General features: G+C 38.8%; 1 protein-coding gene across 5 annotated transcripts in view; it reads right to left on the bottom strand.

Annotated features, from left to right (window-relative positions):
• Window positions 1-5942: 5942 nt before the first annotated feature.
• ppp1r21 (protein phosphatase 1, regulatory subunit 21) overlaps window positions 5943-27840 on the bottom strand; it is a 174964-nt gene continuing 153066 nt past the window's right edge. For all 5 annotated transcript variants that reach the window (XM_041213993.1, XM_041214011.1, XM_041214004.1 and 2 more), the window contains 9 exons: window positions 26759-26886; window positions 25046-25198; window positions 23135-23227; window positions 17460-17714; window positions 16658-16693; window positions 16209-16325; window positions 14270-14368; window positions 8526-8654; window positions 5943-6617 (listed from right to left, as the gene is read on the bottom strand). In XM_041213993.1, coding sequence (XP_041069927.1) covers window positions 6588-6617; window positions 8526-8654; window positions 14270-14368; window positions 16209-16325; window positions 16658-16693; window positions 17460-17714; window positions 23135-23227; window positions 25046-25198; window positions 26759-26886 — 1040 coding nt within the window. In that variant the 3' untranslated portion in view covers window positions 5943-6587. The remainder of the gene's footprint in view (window positions 6618-8525; window positions 8655-14269; window positions 14369-16208; window positions 16326-16657; window positions 16694-17459; window positions 17715-23134; window positions 23228-25045; window positions 25199-26758; window positions 26887-27840) is intronic.

The following is a 27840-nucleotide window of genomic DNA, read 5'->3' as shown; positions in this document are numbered from 1 at the left end:
TTTTAGAATACAGAATAGATACATTCCAATGAGAAATAAAAAATTCTAAGGGGAGGGCCCACCATTTGTGGTCTAAAAAAGTTAAAGATGGTATCAAACTTAAAGAAAAAGCATTTGGTTGCACAAAAATGGGTGGCAGGTCAGAAGGTTGGACAGAATATAAAAAATAGCAAAGAATGACCAAAAGATTGGTAAGGAAAGAACAATTAGAGTACGAGAGAAAGCTAGTTATGAATATAAAGACAAATAATAAAAGTTTCTATATATACTTAGAAAAGGGGGAACAAAGTGAGCATTGGTCCTATAAAAAAGTGAGTCTGGGGAATTAATAATGGAAAGTAAGGAGATGGTAGATGAATTGAACCAGTATTTTGCATCGGTCTTCACTGGAAAGGATACAAGTAACATCCCAGAAATGGCTATAAATCAAGAAATGGAAGGGAGGGAGGAACTCAAGAAAATTACAATCACCTGGGAACTGAAAGAATTGTTGGAGCTGTGGGCTGACAAATGTACAGGCCCTGATGGACTTCACCCTAGGGTCTTAAAAGTGGCTCGTAAGATAGTTGATGTGTTGGTTTTAATTATAAAAATTCCCTAGATTCAGGGAAAGTTCCAGTTGATTGGAAAAAAACTAATGTAACTCCTTTATTCAAAAATAGGGAAGACGACACAAGCAGGAAACTACAGGTCAGTTAGCTTAACATCTATCATAGAGAAATGTTAGAAGCTATTATTAAAGACATTATAGCAGGGCACTTAGAAAAATTCAGAGTAATCAGGCAGAGTCAACATGGTTTTGTGGAAGGGAAATCATGTTTAACCAATTTATTGGAGTTCTTTGAAGTAACATATACTATAGATAAAAGGGAACAGGTGGATGTACTTAGATTTCCAGAAGGCATTTGATAAGATACCACAAAGATATTGTGGAAAACAAAAACTCATGGTGTAGGGGGTAACTTATTGGCATGGATAGAAAATTGGTTAGCTAACTGAAAACATATGGTAGGCATAAATTGATCTTTTTCTGATTGACATGATGTAATAAGAAGTGCACCAAAGGGATCAATGCTGGGGCCTCAACTTGGATGAAGGGACCAAAAGTATGATTGCTAAATTTGCTGATGACACAAAGTTAGGTAGGTTAGTAAGATGTGAGGAGCTCAGGAAGCTGCCACAAAGGGATATAGATAGGTAAAGTGAGTGGTCAAAGACCTGGCAAAAGGAGTATAATGTGAAATTGTCCATTTTGGCAGGAAGAATAAAAAAGCTTATTCAAATAGAGATTGCGAAGCTTCTAGATGCAGAGGGATCTACATGTCCTAGTCCATGAAATCGCAAAAGGCTAGTATGCAGGTACAGCAAGTAATTAGGAAAGTTAATAGAATATCATTTGTGAGGGGAATAGAGTACAAAAGTAGGGAGGTTATGCTTCAGGTATACAGGACATTTGAGACCACATCTGGAGTACTGTGTACAGTATTGGTATCTTTATTTAAGGACGTAAATGCATTGGAAGCAGTTTAGAGAAGGCTTACTAAATTAATACCTTGATCAGGTGGGTTGTCTTTGAGGAAAGGTTGGCCGGGCTAGGCTTGTACTCGCTGGAGTTTAGAAGAGAAAGAGGCAACTTAATTGAAACATAAAAGATCCTGAGGGATCTTGACAGGGTTGATGTCGAGAGAATGTCTAGTACTAGGGGGCCACTGTTTAAAAATAAGGGTCACCCATATAGCATAGAGATGAAGAGAAACTTTTTCAGAGGGTCGAGTGACTTTGGAAGGAAGGAAGTCTTCCTCAAAAGACAGTGAAAGCAGTGTCCTTGAACATTTTTAAGGCAGGGGTAGATAGATTCTTGATAAGCAAAAGGCCATCAGTGTTCAGCAGGAATATGGAGCTGAGGTTACAATCAGATCAGCCATGATCTTCCAGAATGGCAGGGCAGGCTCGAAGGGCCAAATGGTAAACTCCTGGTCCTAGTTCGTTTGCTGGTAAATTACTTCTATTTTCCTCTATAATCAAACCTTTTGCCATTAATCAATTCCAACCAAATTAAGGAGCTGTGTAGTATTGTATTTATTCCAAATAGTTTCTACCCACAAAAATATTTACTAGGGATTAAGCCCATTTTAAAATTTGCCCTGAAAGCAATTGGTAACAATCGTTTTGTGACTGTTGGTTGATGTTACAACATAGTTTGAAACCCAGTCTCAGGAAGGGAAATTGCATCACCTCCTGGAATCAAATTTCAGTTCTCAGTGCGGTCAAAGCAAGGACTCAATTAATTCAACTTGAAGGAGCTATTTATTCCACAAATTACACAAAGTTACTGCATTTACTAAATTCATAAAGCACAGCCAGTGAGCGGTCCATACCCAGTTTATTCTTGGCAGCTAAATTTGAATTTAATTTTTAAAATATTAAAGGAATAAGCCCCAGGCTACTTTCTTCTACACAATTCTTCCCTTTCCCCTGTTGGTAATTCCATACTTCACACACTAAGACTTGTTTGGCAGCGTATAGAGGACCAGATGGTATGCTCCAGATCTCAGCCATTGGACTTCACAAGAAGCTGCTGGGAGGTGCTGAACAACAGCCCAAAGTGACATTCATTTCCTATGAGCAAGCCACCTGGCCTTCATTCTACATCTCCCCCTGCCAGCCCATCACGAAGAAAAAATAAATTTGCAGCCTTTTGCTATTTTCTTTCATAAAGAATAGTTTACTATATTAAGCCCAACGCAGTCACTACAGAAACACTCCAGGGAAAAGCTTGAGCCTGTCCAGATTCCATCTGCACCATTAAAATCATATTAATCCCATCATACAGAATCTTGAGTATACCGTACTGTTGCCGGGAGCTTGTAACACTTGGTTTGTGTCCCAAGAGCATATACTAAGGAACCAGGCAAATATTTAACCATCCTGCCTTTCTCTTCATTAATGAGCTGTCTGGCATTAAACACCCAACTTTAGGTCTGGGACTGAATAATGACCAAGTTGGCTCAATTAATTAATTACATTTTAGTTTTCAACCCTTGATTAGAAAGTTGTGTGAAAAAACAGAAACCTTTTGTAAAATCAAAGTAGTCAAGGAGTTAGGCACTACAAGATCTTTTATTGTTACAAAATCACAACATAAAAGTTAGATCCACAAAATACAACAGATAAGTAAAGATAGTAATCTGGCAGTTTAAATAACAAATGAATAATGGTCAGAGTTCAGTATATCACTGTAAACCAGCATTAATGGGTGCTGAATATTAGCTCTTCTTAGGCAGTCCCTCTGGATGAAGTATGACTTACTTCCACTCTGATTCAATGGGTTCTGAGATGGCTGATAAATCTATTGTGTGACCTGCAGACTCTGAGTCAGGTGGTGCTCGAAGGTGCAGTAGATGGATTGTTTGGAGATTTATTAACTATAGCAGTGATCACAGTTTGAGATTAAAAATTGCTCATGCAGTTCACTTGCCAGATATTTGGGAAGCTATTCCTGGCGTAATCTCACCAATTTTTAATTTCAAACTGTAATCACTGATTATGGTTAACAAACCTCCAGACAACCCACCTAGTGATCTGCACCTGGATGATAATGTATGAGCTTTATGACCTCATGCTCATGAACAGCTTGAAATAATGCTTTTTAAACTCAAGTTGCTTAAGGGCTAGAAAAAGAACCTCCAAACCAAGGCTGGAATTTCCTGGCCCTGCCACGATGGGACCTATTGCAGATTTGGTGGCCCAGCCAAAAGTCCATTGACTTTTGGCGGGACTGGACAACCACGGCAGCGGGTGGGGTCGGAAAGCACCACCCTAAGAAACTGCATTTGCAAAAGATTATCACTAACAAAGGCAAAGAGCTCTCGTTCTTGCTAATCAATCAGACTGCTACAGATTACATTTTATATCTCCATACATTAGCCAGAGTGACATTTAATCTAGAAAATCTCAACCTAACAAGCTTCTGCCAATCAAAACTGATAAACAATCATAGTAACAATCATTGAGTCATTGGAACACAGCCTTCCTTGAATGCAACATTAGGCATAATTTTACTGGCCCCTAGGTGACCAGCTGGGCTGGAAAAATAGTGGTGAGCTGTCAGGGCAACTCAACGCAGTCCTGCCACCGGGAAATTTTCCCAGTGGCAGGCTGCATGGCAGATTGACTGCCTGCTGCAAAGAGGTTTGCAGGAAGGCCCACTTTAGGTCTATTTTACAGGGTTGCCAACATTTTGATAACACCAGGGTGGTTTTCCCTCTGTGGGGAGGCTGCCAGATTCTTGGAGGCTACATGGCCCCCAAAGAGGGTGACAGACAGGCAGATTTCAATGCTCCAACAATCCTCACTGAATTTTTTTTATTATAAATTACTTGTTTGAGCTCCCAAGTTCTCTTACCTACCTCTGTTTGGACTGGCAGCATCAGCATCATTAATTGGATGGCAATTAGTAGGAGGCTACCTACGGTAAAATGGCTGAGTCAGACTCTCAGCCAGCCAATGCAGACTTGAGACCCACTTCTGGCCCCAACATCAGGATCCTGAAGTCCATGTTAAAATTAGCCATCATGTCTGATTTATGGCTCCCTTTTCCTATCCATCTTGCATTGAGGTCCCCCTCCCCCACCATACAAGTGGGGAGGTTTAAAGTCTGAGGGGTAATGGCTTCTCACAGTAGCAAGGGGTGGCCATAGCACAAACATAGTGGGTCCTTACTTAAGGTTATGTCTTCAATGCCTTTATGCCTTTTAGCTTAGAAAAAAATTATGGCTAAATTGCATGTGGGATGATTTGAATTAGCTTTGAAAGCTCGGACACTTCCAGCATTCAATTCAACATCTTAAGCAGGCCACTTGCAAGCCAAGCTCCATTTTAAGCAGTTTGCAGCACATTTCTCCTATGAGTTTTAAAAACATTCTTCCAACAATTTACTGGGAATAACATCACATGTTGAACGCTCAGTGGAATAATGATTTTTCTCAAGTGAAAGAAATTAAGTGCTAAAGAAGAAACTTCACCACCACTTCTTTTTATTTATGGTTTGTGGCCAATTCACTTTGTTAAAGCATTGGAAGGTGGGCATTCCCATAGTAGCCAATAGGTGATCCACATTCTCCACTCCACACACCACATCCCCCCCCACCCTAAAATGTCTTCATAAAGAGGGAAGCAGAGAAGAGAAAGTTGGAAGAGAAAAATGTCAGTTGCTGTTGAGTTTTTAAAATGCATGGTTAGGATGCACTTTTCAAAGTCAAAATTAACACAATACAAATCTACCTGCACCTTCAAATAGAATCTGAAGTTCCAGAATTGAAATTCCTAAACAGTAGGGCTTTTTGACAGCAGGGGATTCTCAACTCAGTTCTAAACAAAGACAAACGCATTGTATAAAGTGGTATTAAAGGGATATAGTAGTATTTTTGTGGTGGGGATCAATGGAACATTGGTGGGGTAGAGTACAGGAGGCTTGCAATCTAACCTGGACTGCATCTATAAAGTACATCTATAGAAATGCAGGCTGTTGTTCTAAGCCACAGTGCCAGAAGTGGAAAACCACAGTGCTTCACTACCCACCACTGAAACAACCAACCTTGAGAAATTATAAGTATTTTTGGAGAAGAAAACATTATGTTTTAAAAAAAAGCCCAACCAACATAAATCCTTCTGAGAGTGGGAGTTTATTAAATAAAGGATATTTTGGTCTTTTCTAAATAGCAATTAGGAGAGAAATGCTAAACAGACTGGAATTTCAATTGCAAACGACTGAATGCATTAATAAAAGACAATTTTCATGATGTTTGGATGCATCCATGTCTAATGAACAGGATATTCAATTGCTAAATACACTACAGCCTACAGTGTAGATACAGCACCTTAAAAGTAACATGCTTGGCTACTAGACAAATAAATTTCCTTTAATAAGAAAGCACTCCAAGTTTCCATTACCATGTACCTTTTTTATTGATCAGTTTTTTCATTAACATTTTATGCACAAACAGATTTTCACATTCAGATTTTATGGAGGAGAGAAGGAGCAGAAGGGTGGTGTGGGGTGATGAGGAGAGGTGTGGTGCAGTATTAGCAGTAATAATAGCGGGAGTAAACTAGATAAGTTAGAATTGTGCTCCACATTTCAAGAAATCAAAACACTTGATGCGCACAATATGTTGGATCTCATTTCAGAAAATAGATACACAATTAACATACACATTGTCACATAATTCAATGTACAAAACCTCCTTCATTATGGATTCACATAATGAAATAAAATTATTAAAAAGCTATTGTTACAAATTACCTATTGAATGGGAATTTCACAGGGTACATTATTTTTGGAATACATTTTCAGTGCCAGAATATTTTCCATTATGTTCCTTAAACTTTAGGGGATGATAAAAAAAATTCCTTTAAGTCCAATTTTCTTTCAATTCCTAGGCTCTATAATATCACAATCATTGCACGCTTTTACTCCGAGAAAGAACGGTGATACAAATATTCATTTGGCATACTAAACTTCCCTGTAGATAACAGCAGCTGTATCTTCAACGTTCAGACCTCTAACTGAATGGTGCCCTCAGATCTTATCGACCTCTGTTTTTCTTTGCATTACCCTTTAAAGGCAGAATGAGAAAAACAAATTGTTGATTGACATGGTAGTTTGATTTTTTGCCTAACTCCAGTGAACAGGCAAAAACCAAAATAATCTAATATACGTAGCTGTTATCAGTACACAAGTAAATAGCATACCTCTAACTTTAGCTGAATTTTGAGCGTACCAAAGCAAAAGAGACACTGAAATGTGACTTATGAAAAGCTGTGCACAAATTTTTCTGCATTTTCTCTACTTCCTTTCCAGATTAGTGCACCATCCACCAATCTTCCCTTGAAGTTGCACAACCATGGGAGGGGAGTAGCCTGGGAGGTACCGCACAGGCCTTGTTCCGCGCAAAAATATTTAAAGTACTGTGCATTGAAAGAACTGACCATGCCCAACAGAAGTTTATAAAAAACATTGCCATCCACCATTTCCTGACCTAAATGGCAACACCAATGACTGATTTCTTTCCTTCTGGAGGAAGGCAGAAGGTAGTAGTAAACAATGCCCTCTAAATATTTTATATTGCGCTTGGCCTGTCCACTTGGAGGTACAGTACCTTTATATTTGTTTTGCATGGCTTCACCTGTGTGGTATCTTAAAGGCAATAAGTGAGCAACCTGTGTGGTACCTCCGGGTTGCTGCTCAGCCTTCTGCGCACAGCTTACAGGGAACTGTCAGTTATGGTTTACAGGTACACCTTGACCAAGGTTTCACTTGTTGCAGTTGATTTCGACAAGAATACTTTTTATTTTTTCAGTAAAGGTCACAATGTTATGCAACAATTTGCACAAACCCACTTTAAGGGAGCCTAAATTTTTTTAACAAATGAGACATACATACCTACTTGAAAAAGAAACCACCAACGAAAATGTAAAAGCATGAAATCACAAGACTATCCAGATATGGTACACTAAGTTTAGCTGCTTTTAACTAAATTGTCAACATTTTTTTGGTGAGCTAAAATTTGGTCATAGATCCAATACTCTGAGATTATTAGTCTTCTTCCAAGCACCTTTTTAACCATGTACCAAAGAACAGGCCAGAACCCAACTCCACAGTTGTACTTCACTACAGGTTCCATAATTATGTCGTTTAACACTTTTCCAGAAGTTTTTCAGAAGTTTCTCAGAATTCACAATTGGGATGAATGACTGAAAACTAGAAATAAAAGGGATACCTACAACTGAGATACAATTTCATGGAATCACATCTTCAGCTGCTCTTTTACAGAAAAAGTGCCAATAATGAAAACTTACAGAAGTCAAGAGGCAGCAAAAAAAATTCAATCATTACACGCACCTCAAAAAAATATATAAGTTCCAAAAATTTCTACCTACCTACTTTTCCTCTTTCTTCAGGTTTCTTTTAGCTCATGTACTTGGTGTGATTAGTACATTCACCCTCTCAGATCCATGCACTGTTTTTATAGGCTTTTCATCTCAAAAAAATGTATTGGGTTAGAAGCCATTCCTATTGGCCACCGGCCCAGAATTGCTTCCAAAGTTTGTGTGCGCGCTTTTCACAATGTTGAGCACCCATCCATCAACTTGCCTTCCTCAAAGAATGTTGGCCAGATTACAAACAGGAATGACAGAAACAACTTGGAGGATAAAGGGTAATCAGCTTTAGGGGCAGGAAGGGCATGGTTGGATTGATGCTATCACAAGGGTTTCCATGAGTCACAATTGCGCTGCAGGTCATATAATGAGTGCTCTCGATTTAGTCAAGTGGTTTTGTAAATAGTTTGATGTTAGTTTAGGGAGGTTTGCTGCTATACTTTTGTAAGATGATGCAAATAAAACAAATGGAATGCAATTTTTTAGAAATTAACACACATCTGTAGTCTTCAATAGATTCAAAGAATGAATAAACCAAGAGACAAAAAATAAGAAATAAAGACAAAAATGTGCACTGTGGTTACCTTACTGCCCATACGAAGAGAATCAATTTCTTCCCTTTGTTTCGATAAAGTCTCATTCATGCTACAAAGATGATCACTCATCATACTCAGCTGATCTTCATAGCTCCTCTTTGTTGTAGTCAGCTCATCCTATATTAAAGTACAGACATCACATTAAAAAGAGAAGTTGCAGCAGGGAACCTGTGGAATACATTTAATGCACAAGCAAGAAAAATCTTGGTCTCATGTGCTGCAGTCTGATTCTGTGAATTTAGAAAGGTGCTCGCCACTTGAGGAATCTAATGGATTCCATTTGTGTCACAAGGGGTGGGGGGTGTCATTTTAGTCAGTGCTTAAACAGCACTTTAAAAAATCTTACTCAGCCTCATGCATTTCCATTTCAAAAGAATCAACACAAAAGCTGACATTACCATTAAGCACCATCACCCCCATTGTAAACAGACTTTTGCACTCTGGAAGCCACATTTACATTATTTATTTTGTCCTTCATGTAGCTGTATTGGTAGATATTGGTTCTGGGTCACTGCATAAACACGTCACAGAAGCAGCAGTCCTAAGAATAAAAGCAAAATACTGTGATGCTGGAGACCTGAAATAAAAACAGAAAAGTGCTGGAAAAACTCAGCAGGTCTGGTCAAGGAGAGAGGAAAACAGTTAACGTAGAGTCCAATAATGACTTCTTTGGAACTGAAGAGTCCTAGGAATAGTCATAAAAACAAAAAAACTGCAGATGCTGGAAATCCAAAACAAAAAATAAAAAATACCTGGAAAAACTCAGCAGGTCTGGCAGCATCAGCGGAGAAGAGTATAGTTGACGTTTCGAGTCCTCATAACCCTTCAACAGAACTAAGTAAAAATAGGAGATGGGTGAAATATAAGCTGGTTTTGTTGGGGGGGGGGGGGGGGGTAGAAAGAGAGAGAGAGAGAGAGAGAGAGAGTGTGTGTGTGTGGGGTTGTTGGGACAAGCACTGCTTGCTTGTCCCAACAACCATCACCCCCCCCCCCACCCCACCACCCCCCTTAAACCAGCTTATATTTCACTCCTCTCCTAGGAATAGTCAGTCTGTTCAGCTGTAGTCATATTTTGGCAACAAGTGGGTTCAAGAAACATTTTGCTAACCACCCCCCACCCCCGCAAAATCTTTTGTAAAGGAACCATTCAAAACGTATTTGAAGAATGCACTGATGTTTATCCAGTACAAAGTGCACACCCTTCATTCTCACTGAAATAACTAATCAAAAGTCCAATTATCAACAGAAATAATTGATGTAAATACGTCTCCTCTCTTAACGTTAGGCTGGGTTGATGTCAACTCAAAACAGTAGGCATCAATGCCTGTACCTAAGGTCACTGTCGCTGGGTCAAAATCCTGGAACTCCCTCTCTTCCTAATAGCATTGTGGGTGTGCCTATACCACATGGACTGCAGCGGTTCAAGGCAGCAGCTCACCACCACCTTCTCAGGGTCTAGATGTGCATTAAGTGCTGGCCTAGCCAGCGACACCCACATCCCATGAATGAATAAAAAAATGATCTGAAGTGGTCAATTATTCTAACGTGTTACATTGATGAAACTTTTGTTTTTTTAACGAACTGCTTTTAATTAATTTTAGACCAAGATTACTACTTTCGCACCGTTTTCATAGGTGCTCACCATCACATCCTTTTTCAATGTGTTTGATTCCCACAGGAACCAATCTACTTTTACAGCAAATGTTATTCCACCAAAATGCTGGATTTTTTTTTACCTATCAGTAGTCCAGTTCAAATACAATTCCCATAAATTCTCTTGCTGTGTATGGAAGTTTCCTCATTTTACACAAATTCTGTTACATGCACATGGCACCAATTTCCTTTTGGATATTGAAGTTAAATAATGAAATGTTTTCAATGCCTGCTGCCATCATTTTTTAAAATTTAAAACATGTGGCAGACAGCAAATGTCAGTTTAAATGAAATAATTAACAGCATATGCATTGAGTCAATGCAATTTATTTAACATTTTCATCTGCTTTTTATACAGGGTGACTTAGTTACCCAACCCCCAAGTCAGATGTTTTATCATGCATGGGAGAAGAATGAAAGAATCACAAACATTTTACCCTATTTCAAGTTGCAGTAGACATATGCTTTATTCCAAATGTTGGTTTTTAATCCACTAGCTAGAAACCTGAAATGAACTTATAAAACAGACTTTTAAAAAACCGACACGAAAGTGATCGGCCCAAGATGGCTAACCTCAATTTGCATTACCATATATTCCACATTCCAAATCATTGGAGTGGAGTCTGTCTGCAAAACTCAAAGACGACAACAACTTCAGGGGAGTGTGAAGGAGCCACATCTCGTCTCATTAGCATGGCAATCACCCGAGGTATTCAACTGTTAAGAGACGGCCATAAGACTAAATCGCTCGGGCACTGGAAGGCAGGTACAATGTCTTTTGTGTGAATCCCCCTGGCAACTGGAGAAGGAAGTTCACATGACAAGACAACCATTTGCACGTTTGATCAGCAGAACAGGACAAGCAGCTTGGGTGGAAGACCAAGGTGGGGCCCTTCTTGCTTCCTCCTTTCGCCAACCTACCTGGTAAGCTTCAAGCCCCGTTTGCTGATTGTGATCATCCCGGGACGCCTTGCAGGAAATAGAGATTTCTTAAAAGAATCCAACCCAGTACCACCATCTCCCAAACAGCAGCCAACTCAGTCATCTACAACTTTAAATTGGAAGCATCGAGGTGCTAGAATTCAGCCTGAAGCCAGCTGAGTCATCAAACTACAGACTGCATAACCTTACTATTTTTATCAAGGCTAATTCAGCTAGCCTATCCTTCCCCACTCTGCAATCTGTACATGAGAGAACATCGAACATGTGCGTGCAAAAGTCGATATATGTTTTATTATTTTACTCAGATCGGCTTAAGTATACTAAAGCTAAGCTCTTTGTTAAACTCAAGAAAACCTGTTCTATTTGTTCTTTTATGATTAGAGCGCGTAAACAGTTAAGTACTCACTGAATTGGCAAATATATCCTTTTCAAACAAAAAACCTGCTGTGGTCAAATGAAGAAAAGGCAAACAGGGGTGCCATTTGATCCCTTGTCACCTGGTTCTAACATAATTTACTTTGAAATCCAAAAATTCTTCAATAAAAGTACCTGTAGTCTTGATAGGCTACAGATTCAAACTAAGTCCCATGATATGAAGCGAGGTGGAACAGACATTGGGTAAGAGTACCATAAGTAAAATGCTGGTAGGTTTCCCACTGATGTCCAGTCACTAGTTGGGTGGCCCATGGTTCAGTGCTAGATCCCTTTATCTATGTTTATTGATCCAGAAAGGTATAGAGAGTTTTATCAAAGTTGCAGATATTAAAATTTCCTGCTGCAGTTAGGACCTCAGAAGGAGGAGATAGGTTGCCATGGGATTTGACCGCATTTTGAAGTTAGCCCAAGCCTGATAAGCGTCCTTCAGTATAGATATTTAAACAGTCTTTCCCTTGGGTGCACAGAATACAGATGAAGAAGATAGAGTAAATGGGCATAAGTTAGGGTGACAGTAAGGGACCTGGAAATGATTATAGTGACTGCTCTCTAAAGATAGAAGCAACATTAAGAGATTTCTGCCAATGCGAGCAGAGTCCAGAGCTATACTAAAACAGAATTACCTGGAAAAACTCAGCAGGTCTGGCAGCATCGGTGGAGAAGAAAAGAGTTGACGTTTCGAGTCCTCATGACCCTTCGACAGAACTTGAGTGAATCCAAGAAAGGGGTGAAATATAAGCTGGTTTAAGGTGTGTGTCGGTGGGGGGTGGTTTGGGTGGGGGGAGAGAGAGAAGTGGAGGGGGTTGGTGTGGTTGTAGGGACAAACAAGCAGTGATAGAAGCAGATCATCAAAAGATGTCACAAACAACAGAACAAAAGAACACATAGGTGTTAAAGTTGGTGATATTATCTAAAAGAATGTGCTAATTAAGAATGGATGGTAGGGCACTCAAAGTGTAGCTCTAGTGGGGGTGGGGGGAGCATAAAAGATTTAAAAATAATGGAAATAGGTGGGAAAAGAAAAATCTACGCAAACTGGAGGAACAACACCTCATCTTCCGACTAGGCACTTTACAGCCTTCCGGACTGAATATTGAATTCAACAGCTTTAGGTCTTGAGCTCCCTCCTCCATCCCCACCCCCTTTCTTTTTCCCCCTTCCTTTTGTTTTTTCCAATAAATTATATAGATTTTTCTTTTCCCACCTATTTCCATTATTTTTAAATCTTTTTAAATCTTTTATGCTCCCCCCACCCCTAGAGCTATACCTTGAGTGCCCTACCATCCATTCTTAATTAGCACATTCGTTTAGATAATATCACCAACTTTAACACCCATGTTCTTTTGTTCTGTTGTTTGTGACACCTTTTGATGATCTGCTTCTATCACTGCTTGTTTGTCCCTACAACCACACCAACCCCCTCCACTTCTCTCTCTCTTCCCCCACCCAAACCGCCCCCCCACCCACCCCCCCACCCCCCCCCAACCCCACACACACCTTAAACCAGCTTATTTTCACCCCTTTCTTGGATTCACTCAAATTCTGTCGAAGGGTCATGAGGACTCGAAACGTCAATTCTTTTCTTCTCCGCCGATGCTGCCAGACCTGCTGAGTTTTTCCAGGTAATTCTGTTTTTGTTTTGGATTTCCAGCATCCGCAGTTTTTTTGTTTTTATCCCGAGCTATACTACCTGGACAGCTCTGTACAAAACTAGGGCCATGATTGCTAATTTTATATTAATTGTGTTTAATTGTATTCAGGTGGTGGGCATTAACTTGTGCTCCTACAAATAGGAACAGACTGAAACTGGTTTTGGGTTAGGAGGTGCGTGCTTGCCATGTGTATCTCTAAATAAAAGCGTGTAAAGATTGGATCCATTTCCATCCTTCACTTCCTGGCTTTCCGGTATAACAGGACTATACAAGGCTTTGGTCAGGCTACATTTGGGAATGGTGTCCGCCATGTTGATCCCTCCAGATTAAGTATATTATGGTTCTAGACATGGTATTGAGAAGGCAAGGAGAATGAAGAATCCATGCCTTGGGTTTGAAATTTCCAGAGAGGCACAGACTTATAGGGGGATCAGATTTAAGATTATTAAAAGTCAACATCATCATACAAGCAGGAAAATAGGGCTGGGTCATATGAGAAACCATCGATTTAAAATTGAGAAAGCATGGAATAACTTTGGATGTTGATTTTTTTTCCCTTAGGAGGGTGATGACCTGTGGAATATGCTACTGGAGGTGGTAATCAGGACTGACTCCCAAAGTTTAAGAAGGTGCCAGACACACTTTTAGAAACTTGTTTTTTGCAAGTTTTCAAGTGATAATGAATGGATTTCTGGCCAGTGAATAAGTGAAAGAGAGGGAGGGATAGGGGTGAGTCAGCAAGAAGCAAAAAAAATAGGGCAAGTGCACCTGGGTCTGATGTCACCTTCAATATTGTGCGTGGAAGTTGGTCCCACTGAAAACATGATTATTTAATACACAGACACACACGTCCTGCAATAAGAGACACAACACTGGTGCTGGGCTCTGAAGGAGAGTCATAAGGACTCGAAACATTAACTCTGTTTCTCTCTCCAGATGCTGCCAAACCTGTTAAGTTTTTCCATAATTTTCTGTTTTTATTACCACACTGGTGCTGTTGGATACAATTTAGTCAAGAATATACACAAAAGGATTTAAATTTCTTCCTACCTGCAATCGCACAACGTTCTGATTGGCAACTTTTATTTCTTCCGAAAAGGTTTCTCTGGACTTCTCTGCCAGTGCTAAGCGTTTAACAAGGGCTCGGCACTTCAAATTTATAAAAGGAAAAGCATCTTGTATAAAATTTTCAAACTCATACAATAATTCAATTCGAACATAACTGCCGCCCCCAAAACCTGCCCCAATAGAACCGGAGCATACTGATTTGAAACATTTGACTTAACGCCCTTAAATGAAAATCAACTCATTTGAATGAACTGTTCCCTCCAGGATATCTTGTTCATTTTTACCATCTCAACTTCCAGCTGCCCGTCCCCCAGCACCTTCCCAAGAAAATGTAACATCGATGGGCATAATGACACAATGGGCCGAATGTCTCCTGTGTTGTAAAAATTGTGATTGATCTGTCCATTTACCTCTTCACACACTACTGTCCAGGGTCTCAAACAATCCTGCATGAAGCTGCTATCCAAGAGAGTTTAATGAGTATACTGTATTTGCTACACTAAATGCAGTCTCCTATGAATATGAAATGGGAGGAGGCGGCAGTTATAGGGCCCCTCAAGCCTTATTTGACATTTGGCTGATCTTAAATGGAAGTATTTATGATATCATGGAGACCAAGTGCATATTAGGTGATTGATTTCCTGATTGCTTTAATTACCTTCCATCTGTTCACAAATGTAATCCCAACCTCTAAATTGCCATTTTAACATCCCTCCCATTTTGTCTCGATACTGTTCTAAGCAAATTCAACAGAAGCAGCATCTCATCTTTCTTCTAAACATACTGCAACCTCTTGGTCCAAGCATTGTTTGATTAACTCTTCTTTTCAGCAAGGGTGTTGAGAAAAATGGAGTGAGACTGTTGGCGTCCAGATGGTAAATGGTTTCTCTGCGGACTCTTTAGCAGAACATAGCTTACTCAGGGAGGTAGGGTAAAGTTGATTGGGAAAACACCAAAATAAAAATTCTGGGCACAAAATCATTTTGATCCACAGCATTGTGAAGCTGACATACTTCACAACTGTGCAGTCTCCTTATGGCTCCGAACATAAGGACAGAATTGCTTTGTAACAAATACTGAAAATCACCCTTGGCTGTATCTCTCAGCTGCTAATCTGAAATATACTGCAAATGAGTGCTTCTTTGCTAGATGCAAGGATCAGGAGGTTCATTCCATGATACTCATTCATTTAACTAATCCATTATTGTACCATAGAAGGGGCCTGCGAGCAGCTGACAGCCTGACCCCTCAAGCCAGTGAACTAAGACTGGAACAAAAAATCTTTATCTATATGAATAAGAGCAGTTGAGGTCCCCAGGCTCCTTAGAATTTATCCCTCAGCCAACATGATTAAAAGCAGGTTTTTGATCATTTATAACACTTGTTTGTGGGACCTTGGTATGCACAAATTGCCTCCAATGTTTCTCCACATTACAACAATAACCACAATTCAAAAGTTCTAACTGGCTTTGAAGTGCTTTGGGACACAGTGAGATACTAATGGGCACTACATAAATGCAAGTAATTTATTCCTTAAAATGCAAAAAGTAAAGAAACAGATCAATTTCCTCAGGCTTGCAGAATTCCTATGCAACAATGAAATAATTCATTTTTTAAAAAAATGTAAGCAAAATACTGGAAATCAGAAATAAAAACAAAGTGTTGAAAATACTCAGCAGGTCTGGCAGAATCTGTGGAGAAAGATACAGTCAATGAAACATTAACTTGTTTTTCTCTCCTCAGATGCTGCCAAACCTGTTGAGGATTTCCAACACTTTCTTTTGACATAATTTTTTTAGGCTGGTTAAATTTACATGCATCATCTCTTAAATGAAGAATTCCTTTCTAATTTTGTTCGCCAAAATGGGCACAAAGGTGTGAAAACATCAACACAAAATGCCTATAAGTCCATCAGTATTACCTCTGCGAAAAAATGCACTGACTTGCTGTCTGCTATCTGAAGCTGTGAGGTTAGTTCTGCCACCCTCATCATGTAGTGACTTTTGATTAACTGTTCACGTGACTCTGCATCTGGAATCTAAAAGTAAACACAAGATATTTCTTTAGCCATGACAGGTTTTGAAATGTCACCATAAAGAATATTCACCAGTGAATTCCCTTTAATCATGTATTTAAAATAACCCAACAAATGTGGCCTACTTTAAAATTTAAATTCTATATTAGCTTTTGAAAAAGCTGTTCAATCTGATCAGTTATAACTGCTAACTTACACCATAATTAAAAAGGACCCGCCAAATTATTTTAAATTTTAAGACACTAAAATTTGTCCACTTCAAAAATAAGAAATGTGATCATTGCAGTACACTTCATTCATTTCATTTCCAAAACACTTGAAGGGTATCACAGTACCTCATTGTTGATGATGGAAGTAGTCAGCATTCCAACCTAACAACAAAAAAAATTCATTCAGCTTAAGTCTCAGGCTTTATGAAATATTAAAAATGTATATTGCAAGCAAAAGGAGACAACTTGCTAGAATATGAGCAGAGGTTTAGGGAGAATGAATGTTAAGAAGCATCTTTTTTGGTTGACAGAAAATTCAGTTACATATTTAATACACCTTCAGCTTAAGTTACTGCAGCAATTCACAAATTTTTATACTTTGCACATGCAGAATGCATTTCCCCAATGGCTCAGTTAATAAATCACTGCTCACTGCTATAAGTTATAAATGGTTCATGACCCATTATTCTCAACCAGGGTGACAGCAAGTGCTACAAATGACATCAGCACTTTAGACTTTAGGCATGGTAAGGAGGTGGGGTGGGGAAAAGGTAGTAACATTCACGTCTGTCTAAAGGTTATCAACTGAAATGTTAAGTTTGTTCTCTCTCCATAGGTGCTGCTTGATCAGAGTATCTCCAGCATTTTGTTTTAAACTTGCAGCATCTGCAGCGTTTTGCTTTTGTGACAAAAATCAACTAGGTTTCCCTCTCAAAGTGGTAACGGGCTTGGATGCGATGCTGTATTGGTAAAACAGTCTGCTGAAACTCAGTCTTGGCACACTTATGGAGAATGTGCACTTGGTAAAGGCACTGGGAGGGTAGTCAGCTCCCATGGAAAAGCATTTAAGTATTCTTAGGAAAGAGAGAAAACAACCCAAAACAGCTTAATTCTCAGTCCCATTGAATTCAAAATTTACACCATTTACCAGACTGGTACATCTAACTGGTTCACTGGAGTCCCTTTCAACAAGCTGCAATTCTTCAATTTTGGCAATAGCACCATTCTCCTGGATAGAACCAATAGAAGGCACAGGTCCGGTGAACGTAGTTTTAAGTTGACTTTCCAGCTCAGTTAGACGCTGATTTTCCTTCTCCAATTTTATTTTAGCTAGTTGAGCCTCCAGCATCCAGTGTTCTTTCTCCTGCTCCAGTTTTGCTATTTTCTCTTGGCTTTGTTGCACCTGCAAAGATGAAGAAGCCTAGATGGTTACAAATGTCTTCTTTATGTGCTTGTACCATCCTCCAGACCACAGCTAATAGGGCAGGTGGTTGAACTACTTCCAGGCTTCCACATATTATGATCTGTAATGCAGGAGGTATGGAAATATGACCCATGTTTTTCTGTTTTTTTCTTTTACTCCCTATCTCCCAAAACAACCACAAACTGCCAAATGGAATGTGTCTATGCAAACCATAGAACATCACTTTAGCCACAGCTTTTCTACGTAATTACCTTTAACAAAGCTCATCACTTTTTTAAAACTATAAAACAATATGGTCAAAACCTTGTTGTAATGGATCAAGATCTGAAGCCACATCAAGAGTCCAAGCAAATGGCCTCAGCCACCTCACAAACAATTTAACTGCTGCTTACAAAAAGTCATCGGGTGTGGATCACGAATTTGAAGAGGTGTTTTTGACGGGTAGGGGAATTGGCAGGTAAGGGAAACTTTAACACTAATATTTTACTTCCCCTTTTCATGCTATATCGTTTCAATTGTATTCTTCCATTCTATTCCCAGAATAAAGACTGCTGACAAACACCTCTCCCCAGAAAAAAAAATGAACTACAAAGCATAGTATAATTTACAAAACAAATAGTTTACTTTTCTTCCAGTATAAAACTTTTACTACTTATATGTTACCTCAGTTGTTACTTCAGCTGTACAGCAAATCCAAAAAACAAAACAAATCATGTAGGATATGTAATGACGGGGGGAAAAAAAATCACTGGTCTGGACCAAAACTGATCAGCCCAAGTGCCTAATCAAAACTCAGTTCAATCTTTAGGTAAACTGTCTCTCACTGGGATTACATTGGGATTGACATGCACCTCAGGGTACAGTTGAGATGAGGAGCTGCAGATTGAGTGCCAGTCAAGCAGAATCTCATCAACATTATCTGGCTGGCGAGGGTGGGATTTGTGTCCTGTTTAAGTCTGGTTACATGCATGCACAATAGCTGTTTCCTCAAAAGATAGAAATTTGAATACTGAGGGAGCAGAGCAAGAAGAATTTCTGCTCTCTGAAAAATTTTAATTAAGGCCCAAGTAGGTTTGCTTTGTATCAAAGGTCTAATGGACTCAGGGCATTTTACAAATCAGATTTGACACTAAACTGGGCACAAAGTCCTGGAGAGGGAAGTTTAGTGTATGAAGTTGCTTTGCACCAGAGTCAAACTAGACAAGCATTTGAGGGAGAAGGTAATAGATGGCTTTAAATGATAGATTTAGATGAGAAAAGGTGAGAGGAGGCTCAAGTGGAGCATAAGCACTGGCATGGACTGGTTGGGTCAAATGCCTGTTTCAGTACCGCATATCCTATGTAATCCAAAAGCAAAGTGGGTTCCTATTCTGTAGTAGTGTAAAAATGATGCAAACTCAGCAAGAACTAATTTGGGGGCAGATTCCAGCCTTTTTGAAAATAACACTCCTGGTAGGTACAGATGTCTAAACTCTAGCCATCCACTTATACTTCAACATAGTGGCCCATCTTCTGTCAGAACATGCAGACATCTTTCTTTCTCAACAGCTATCCTGAATGGCCTATTAACTGAAGAAAATCTTGTAGCTGAAGATGTCTGGTTTGTTCGTTGGGTATTAAAGTGAATGTCATTTACCATGAATATTCTCAACTCAGACAAGTTTGTGGGCCTGCCCCGAGATTGTCAAGTGCACTTTAATTCATATTGTGACTTTTCACCAGAAGACCTTTAACCATCATTATGGTGCCAGTCATTTAACCTTTTGATCTTCGCTTTACAACGATGCATGGAGACCTGTTGCTTATAAATGCAAGCGTGGCTCCACACAGTTAGCTTCTTGTTTTAACTAAATTTTTCTTTGTGTAGAGTGTGCCCTATTTCTATTTTATAAATTGACCTGAACTCCAAGGCTGTATTCCACAAAAATCAATTTTTAAATTGTACTTTTGCACATTGTTATCTTGCTTCTGTAATCTCTGCTGCAGTATGTTCTAGTAGATCAAGTTTGAACCTTTATTGTAAAAAGCTGAAAAGATGATGGTGCACAATTACAGTAACCAAATTAATGGCAGGAAAATTAAACATTTCTGAAAGCCATATCAAGTAAAAATATTTCAAGGAGCTTCATAGTGGGTACAGAAGTATTGTTATTTTACTGGATTAGTAATCCAATCGATAATTTAAGTTCAGTTTAAAAATATCTGGAAATAAATAGCTGCAGTTCGTAAAGTTATTGACAAATCAGCTGTAAGAATCCAACTGGTTGACTAATGTCCTTTGGGCAAGGAAATGTGCCTAAGTGGGTCTCCAGCCCTACACCAGTGTGGTTAGCAAGCCACTTTTTGAGGTCAACTAGGGATAAGCAATAAATATTACTCATGGATGAATAGGAACATACTATGCATTGTAGGCAAATTTGATTTAAAGACTGCTGAATAGAAGGTTAATGAATTCAACATCTGGGAGAATAAATTCTTACAAGTATTCTACATCTGTCTCAAAACAGTTAAAAATTAAGTTAATCCATTGTTCTGCTTTGTGAAGGTTCATTTTCTGCTACTGGAAGGCTTACAACAATGTTATACAAGTACATAGTCGTAGATAGGGCTTTAAAAAATCAAAGTTTAACGAGTGGGTATGAGTGCAGGTTAGTGACGAGGCTGATTGCTATCAAAAAGTGAAAGGAAGGGACAGAGTGTGCGAACACCATATGCACCAAAAGAATCACATAAGAGTACACAAAACTGACAACAGGGCAAACTTAAAGGCTTTGTATCTGAATGCAATATATTTGGAATAAAAATAATGAGTTAACAGTGTAAATAGAGATAAATAGGTATGATTTGGTGGTGATTACTGAGACGTGGTTACAGGGAGAACAGGTTTGGGAGTTGAATATCCAAGGGTACTCTGTTTTGGAAGGATAGGCAGGTAAGAAAAGAAGGTGGTGTAGCTTTGTTAGTAAAGGAAGAGATCAGTGCTATAGTGAGGAATAATATAGGCACTGGAGAGCAAGACAGTCAGTCTGGATAGAAATAAGAAATAGCAAGGGAAAGAAGTCCCTGGTGGGAGTAAACTATAGGTCCCCAAACAGTAGTTTAGCAGTGGGGCACAATATAAACCAGTAAATACTGGGAGCATGTAAGAAAGGCATGGCAATAATCATGGGTGATTTTAATATGCATATAGGTTGGACTAATCAAATTGGCAAGGGTAGCCTTGAGGGAGAGTTCAGAGTGTATTAGAGATTGTTTCTTGGGAAATGGAATTTTGGCATTTATTGCTAAAGGAAGAGAGTATAAAAATAGGGAAGTGTTGTTGCAACTGTACAAGGCATTGGTGAGACTGCACCTGGAGTACTGTGCACAGTTTTTGTCCCCTTGCTTGAGGAAGGATGCAGTTGCATTGGGAGGTGGTTTAGAGGAGGTTCACTAGATTGACTCCAGAGATGTGGGGCTTGTCTTATGAGGAGAGATTGAGCAGTTTAGGCCTATACTCGCTAGAGTTTAGAAGGATGAGAGGAGATCTAATTGAGGTATATAAGATGCTAAAGGGGACAGACAAAGTAGATGTGGAGCGGATGTTTCCCCTTGTGGGGCATTCTAGAAAGAGAGGTCATAGTTTTAGGCTAAGGGGTGGTAGATTTAAATCAGAGATGAGGAGGAATTACTTTTCTCAAAGGGTCGTGAATCTGTGGAATTCACTATCTCAGAGTGCAGTGGATGCCGGGACGCTGAATAAATTTGAGGAGATAGACAGATTTTTAATTAATGGGTTGAAAGGTTATGGGGAGAGAGTGGGAAATTGGAGTTGAGGCTGAAATTAGATCAGCCATGATCGTAATGAATGGTAGTGCAGGCTCGAGGGGCTGAATTGCCTACTCCTACTTCTTATGTTCTTACATACTCAGCCAGAAATGTCACACAAGGTTGCCTTTGAAACTATAGTTTCATATCAACAATACACAGCCTAGATTCAAGTTGAATTCTGATAGTACCAATTGCTCTTTCCAACACACTTGTCAGCCACTCATCAGCTTTAATGCTCGATTCAGGCTACATGGTATTGGACCGTGTTGAGCCTCATTTTATGGAAGTCTTGAGAGAATTTATTTTCCTGGAAATGACTCAATAACCCTCTTTTCTTCTTCTACTTGAATATAGCTTTGAAAACTGACTTAAAAGTTCTCACTTAATAGATGCGGAATTCAGGTCAATACAAAATGGAGCACACCATATGTAAAAAAAAAAGTTACTTAAAACAAATAACCAGCTATTATAGACACCAATTATTTGAAAGCATCATCGCAGGTAAACGAATAGGTGAAGTTATCCACAGGCATGCACTTATTAACAGCAAAGATAAGTGAGGAAGATTCATTTACTTATATTGTAGCCAGTAATTATAACACCCCTATTACATATGCCATATTTAATATTAAGGCCTGAAATTTTGAAAGCCTGCACAGAAAAAATAGCATAAATACCACATAATGCTGACTTTTTTTGGTAGAAAAAACTAGAATGTGACTTGCGCCTGTATTTTCACAGGATGCCCAAGTTTAATCAATTGTTATCAAAATTAAGTAAACTCCCTGGTGTTCATTAACATACTATACCCCTCATGCAAGAGAATTGCAATTATTCAAGTCCTGAATGGGTTGTAAATTTATGCTTAAAATTTTAGGTGCAGTAGAACCCAAAGTCGTAATGCTGGAGTTTTACGATAATTTAAAAAAAATTGAGACCTGAACAATATAGTGGGTGTCTTTGAGCTGCTGTAAAATCAATTCCAAGAGCTACATAAAATATTCGTTAGGTTTCCTAATTACATTACTTTAAACCTACTAAGCCTAATGCGCATAAATCAGGGTGTGGTTAATTTAAACTTTAATTTTGATGCACAAAAAGACACTCAAAGGAGGAAAAACAGCATAACCATCTTGCTTTCCTTAAGTTGTGATTTTTACTGTTTTACATTAATTTTATGTTGGTTATATTAATTTTAAAGTTGGTGACAAGATAGTAAGAACTTACTTCAAAAGCAACCCACTGTTTATGCATTTTGCAAAAATCCCAGACCTTAGTGTTTTCATGTCCTTTGCATGACCCAAAAGTCATGCCTTTTATTCAAAAGAGAACAATTGGGCTGCCTGTAGTAGTGGGCTGCACCTAGGTTCTTAACAAAAAGGTATCCAAAACCACAAACATATGGTGCCGAGCAAGGCACCTCAAATATTTATAAACTCAAGTGAAAATTGTGTCAAAGTTTCTCTTTAACTGCTTAATCTTATCAAAATTTTGTGCCTTCAAACAGGACTTGGTCATTTCAAGTGTTCCTCAGTTGCTTCAACTTTTCTACCAAGTATCGTGAAGTAATATAGAAGATGCATCGTTACCTGTTGCGAAAGACCTTCGCGGCTTTCAGTCGAACTTAGAATGGTCCTACGATTTGCCAAAGCCTCTTCATAAGGTACTGATCCTGGACAAGACTGTAACATGATTATTCTATTATATAACCTCCAACACTAAAAGGCTCCATGCAGCAGAACAAATATGCACTGCATTACAAACCTCTTCAAAATACAGTTTATCATAAACTCTTTCACCCTGCATGTGGCTCATTAGCCATCCTCTCCCTGTCCCTACAGCTTTCTAAGTATGCTTCAAAGCATAATTTTTGCCCCTGGCCTGGCCTCTGTCACTACAAGATGTTTTGTGTTACGACCAAGATGGGAGGACATGTAGTTCCTCTAGCCCCACTACTCCGCAGGTCGCACCATAAGTGTAAACGTTTAATTCATTCACCAAAATAGCCAATAGTTTGCTTTCACTGCTGTTAGACCCAGAATAAAAGACTTTAACCAGGCTTCTTTCAATAAACTAGAATGATTGATTTATTAAACAAAACTCTTTAAAAGCAAGTTGCAAAAAAACTGGTTAACATACAATTTTAATCTGGAAGTGCAACTATGTACCCCTTTAGATCGACACACAGGACACACAGACAGGAGACAAATAAGGTCTCTGCAGAGACTGACATTTGGGGGGGGGGGGGAACCTTTTAGCCAATGGCAAACTTTACAAAAATGTACAAATTTCTAAGGGTTTTGATGCTGTTGATCTAGTGTTCCTGTTGCCAAGTTGGATCGCTGGCCATTGTAGTTGTCTAGAAGTTCCTTCTAAAGGAGTTTGGTGTGGAGGAGAATAGAATGGAATCAATGTCCTTGGGATCTCACTCATCTCAGCTCTCAGGTTTCCAAATACAGACGAGTTATAGTGGGATAAGGATTTCTAGCTCAGTACTGATAACTACACTGAATTTCAGACAAGGCAGGGAGAGCACGAGTTGGGCAACATTCGCCTTTTCAATTTATTCCCAAAGCTGAGTCAAAAAAACAAGTTCAAAACAGAAACTCTCCTCAATCAGGTGGTTTTGAAAGAAATCACCACGCCTTCATTGCCTCTGAAAGCAGTAGTTTTTTTCCCTCCCATCAATTTAAGCTCAAACAAACTGTTAATTCGTCAGGTGCCTTGCTGGTCATTTAGCTGAAGTCATGTGACTTCTTGGAAAAGATGCTTGCTCATAGTCCAAAGTGAACTTAGACCCTTTTCAAAAAATTCCCAGGTCAGTTCCCAAGAAAGTGTCCAAATCATTCAATGTCCTTCCAGTTTTTAAAGAAAAAACCTATAGTTCTTGGAGATATGTATTCATAACACTTTGCATACATTACCTTTAGTTAGTCCCCTTCCACATTCTCACTCTCCCTTCGGCACTGATCAATGGATTTATTGCAACTACCACATAAAATCTAGCAACAATTCATTAGTTTTGATATAATAAAATTACAAGCAATAGATTTAGTGGTTTATTAACTATGTGGTAAAACTATTGACAAATTTGCTTATTTTTATACTTATTGGAGCATTCAGTTTTTAAATTCTCTAATCCACATGCATATGGAAACTGAAGAGGGCAGCTTGACATTGAGAGAGTGAAAATAAAAGGTGGTAGCCAATGACAGCTCATGACCCAAATGATCACTTCTTCAATATCAAGTTAAAGATAAACAAACAAATAAATAATCTGTAGGTTAAAATCGCTAAACAGCTCAGAACAGTGCACAAACAACTGATCCTGCTACGGAATTAGAATGTCCATTGCAGCAAGAACAGCAGAGCAGAACTATTTACTAAACAAATTGAGACTTTTGTTTTAATCCCCTATCCCATTACTTTCCCATCCCAACATCAGATGTAGCATGAAATTCAACAATGTGTTTGTTCAATATTAGCATATTTACACAAACCTTCTTCAGAGACTTAATATAAGCAGCTGCTTTCTTCTTGTTCTCCAGCATACATTCTGCTGCAAGAGGGTCTATTATACCCATTCCTACCCTTGATCCATACACGGAAGGAGCTGTAAAGAAGTCCAGGTTATTGCTGAAGAACGTACCAACCTAAAAAAAAAGACCAAAACATGGACTGCAACTAACAGTGTATATTTACCAAGAAGCTGCAAGTGTATTTATTTTGCAGTGAGAAACAATTTCAAGGACAAAAAAAACTTTTCACTGACAGTAAAACATGCTCTGAAAATAGTGCTCACAAGCTAATAAAGATCAACCCAGGCATTTTGTAAATTAGTTTTTAATTTAAAAAAATGTAAAACAGAATCAGAATAATACACTACAGATTGTGGTCATTTACCCATTGTGCTTATGCCAAGTCTTTAAATGATCTGTCCAATTTGTTCTACTCCCCTGCCTTTTCCTTTACCTCATAGCATTGCAGTATTTTCCCCATCTAATTATTTATCCAATATTCTTTTCAAAATAATTGAATCTGCTTCCACCACCCTTTCAGATAGTGCAATCCAGATAACAACTCACTGTATTAAAAACTTGGTTCTAGTTCATTTACCAATTAATTTAAATCTGTATCTGCTTGTCACTGACCATTCTGCCACTGAAAAGTTCCTCTTATGTACTTGGTCAAACCCTTCATGATTTTGAACTTCCCAGTTAAATCTTCCCTTAACCTTCTCTGCTTTAAGGGAAACAACCCCAGCCTCTTATGTAACTGAAGTCCCTCTTTCTTGCTGCCATTCTAATAAATCTCCTCTGCACCCTCTCCAAGGCTTCATGCTTCCTAAAGCGTGGTATCTAGATTTGGATACAATGCTCCAGATGGGGCCCAACCAGTGTTTTAGAGAAGTTTAGCATTACATCCTTGCGTTGCTTGCACTCTATTCATAAAACCAAATATCCTTTACACTTCAACAACCATCTCAACTTGTCTTGCCACCGTCAATGATTTGTGTATGTATACTGTTAAATGTTTGTTCCTGCATAAAATTGTATCACTTAGTTTATATTGCCTCGCCTCATACTTCCTAGCAAAGTGAATGACTTCATGCTTCTCTGCATTAAGTTTCATTTGCCACACGTATACACATTTTTTTCCTGAAGTCTGTTATTATCCTCATTGTTTACTACATTTCAGGGTTTTGTCATTGGCAAATTTCTCATTGCGATTTTATGCAAATAATCAGCCAGAAAGCCATCCAATCAAATGAATTAAGAATTCAGTAATTCCATTATTTTGTTAAAAACTAATCCAACAAATTAAGAAAATCCTGGAAAGTATAAGTCAATGTATGAAAAAGGATAGATTAGCATTTTAGGTGGGACATTTCCTGTCTTATTTCAAATTATGAACTTCTAAAGCTAAAGTGGATGAGGATTTGAAAAGGAAAAGTCATTGCAGGAAAGTTGGGATTAGACAGTTTCTGTTGAATAGCTAACACCGACACATGCACAATAAAGTAAACAGCCACCTTCTGTGCTGAATGTCAAATCTAGGAGACTTGTTTAGCTGATCAGTTTATAGAAGATATTACTTCATATTTAAATCCTAGATAATTGTGATCCTCATTAGTTGTAAGCAAACGTGGAAACCATTTAAAAGCTGGCAATATTTTCCTCATTTTGCTGCAATTGTAGCTTATGGGCAGTTACCTTTCCTGTAACATTTGACAATGCTACAACAGAAGAAAGAATACAATCGTTGGTATTTTTAAGCTTCTGGGTAATGGTGGGTAGTTCTTGCTCTAATGAAACCTTCTGACTGTAGTGCTTGGAAATATCTAAATACAGTAAAAGAATACACTCATTAGTTCTGTGGCTGCATTAATATCTCAAAGATAGAAATTTTAAAACCACATTTTTCCAAGAATGTGAATTTTGCACAAACATAATGCAGGTTATTTGGATACGTATGAGCAAGGTATTTACAATCCTACTGAGGGGTGATGTGGTTATGTCAGACACATGTTGATAGGCAGACATTAATGTGCATGATACAACCAGGTAATGGTGGCAACTTTTCTTCCCTTTAGAAAGGGGCAGAAAATGTTGAAGCCAATAAAGCACCTCCCATCCTTGAACCACAGATTGAGCCCCTGGAGGGAGTAAACCATCAGCAGTTGTTGGCATTCCAAGCAGACCTGAAACATTAAGTTATCTACCAGCATATTTATCAATAGAGACTGAACCCTAAATGCATGATGATGATGCCGATATGAATGGACTGCACAGATTAATTGCAAACAAAACTCCAGATGGAGAAGGGAATAGAGTACCTTCAGCAAAGTGAAAGGGCAGCCAATACAAATTTATCCAGGCTAGAAACCCATCCCAGAAAGGCACCTTTTGGTCAATGTGGTAAAGTGTACTTATAAATCCGCCAATCATTTACAGACATTTAAATACAAGCATGGGTGATCAAACGTTTGGTCAAAAAAGTGAGTTTTGAGGAGGTCCTTAAATGAGAACAGGGAGATAGGGATGTTTAGAAATGGAAGTCTAGACTATGTGGCCTATCGTCTGAAGGCAGTCACCAATGATGGGACAAAATGAAGAGGGCACACCAGAGGCTAAGTGTCAGGAAAAAAAAAAGTGTTAGAGTTGGTTACAGATTTGGTGGGGTGAGGCTATGAAGGGGTTTAAATACCAAGATTGAGTGGTATTTTAAATTGAGGCATCAGGTGACACAGTCAAGTCAGCAAGGGCAGGGGTGATGTGTGACCGGGGCTTAGTGA

The sequence above is a fragment of the Carcharodon carcharias genome, chromosome 2 (assembly GCF_017639515.1).
Source record: "Carcharodon carcharias isolate sCarCar2 chromosome 2, sCarCar2.pri, whole genome shotgun sequence".
NCBI lineage: Eukaryota > Metazoa > Chordata > Chondrichthyes > Lamniformes > Lamnidae > Carcharodon > Carcharodon carcharias.
Note: the sequence above shows the minus strand (reverse complement) of the source record. Positions and strands in the feature narration are given on the sequence as shown.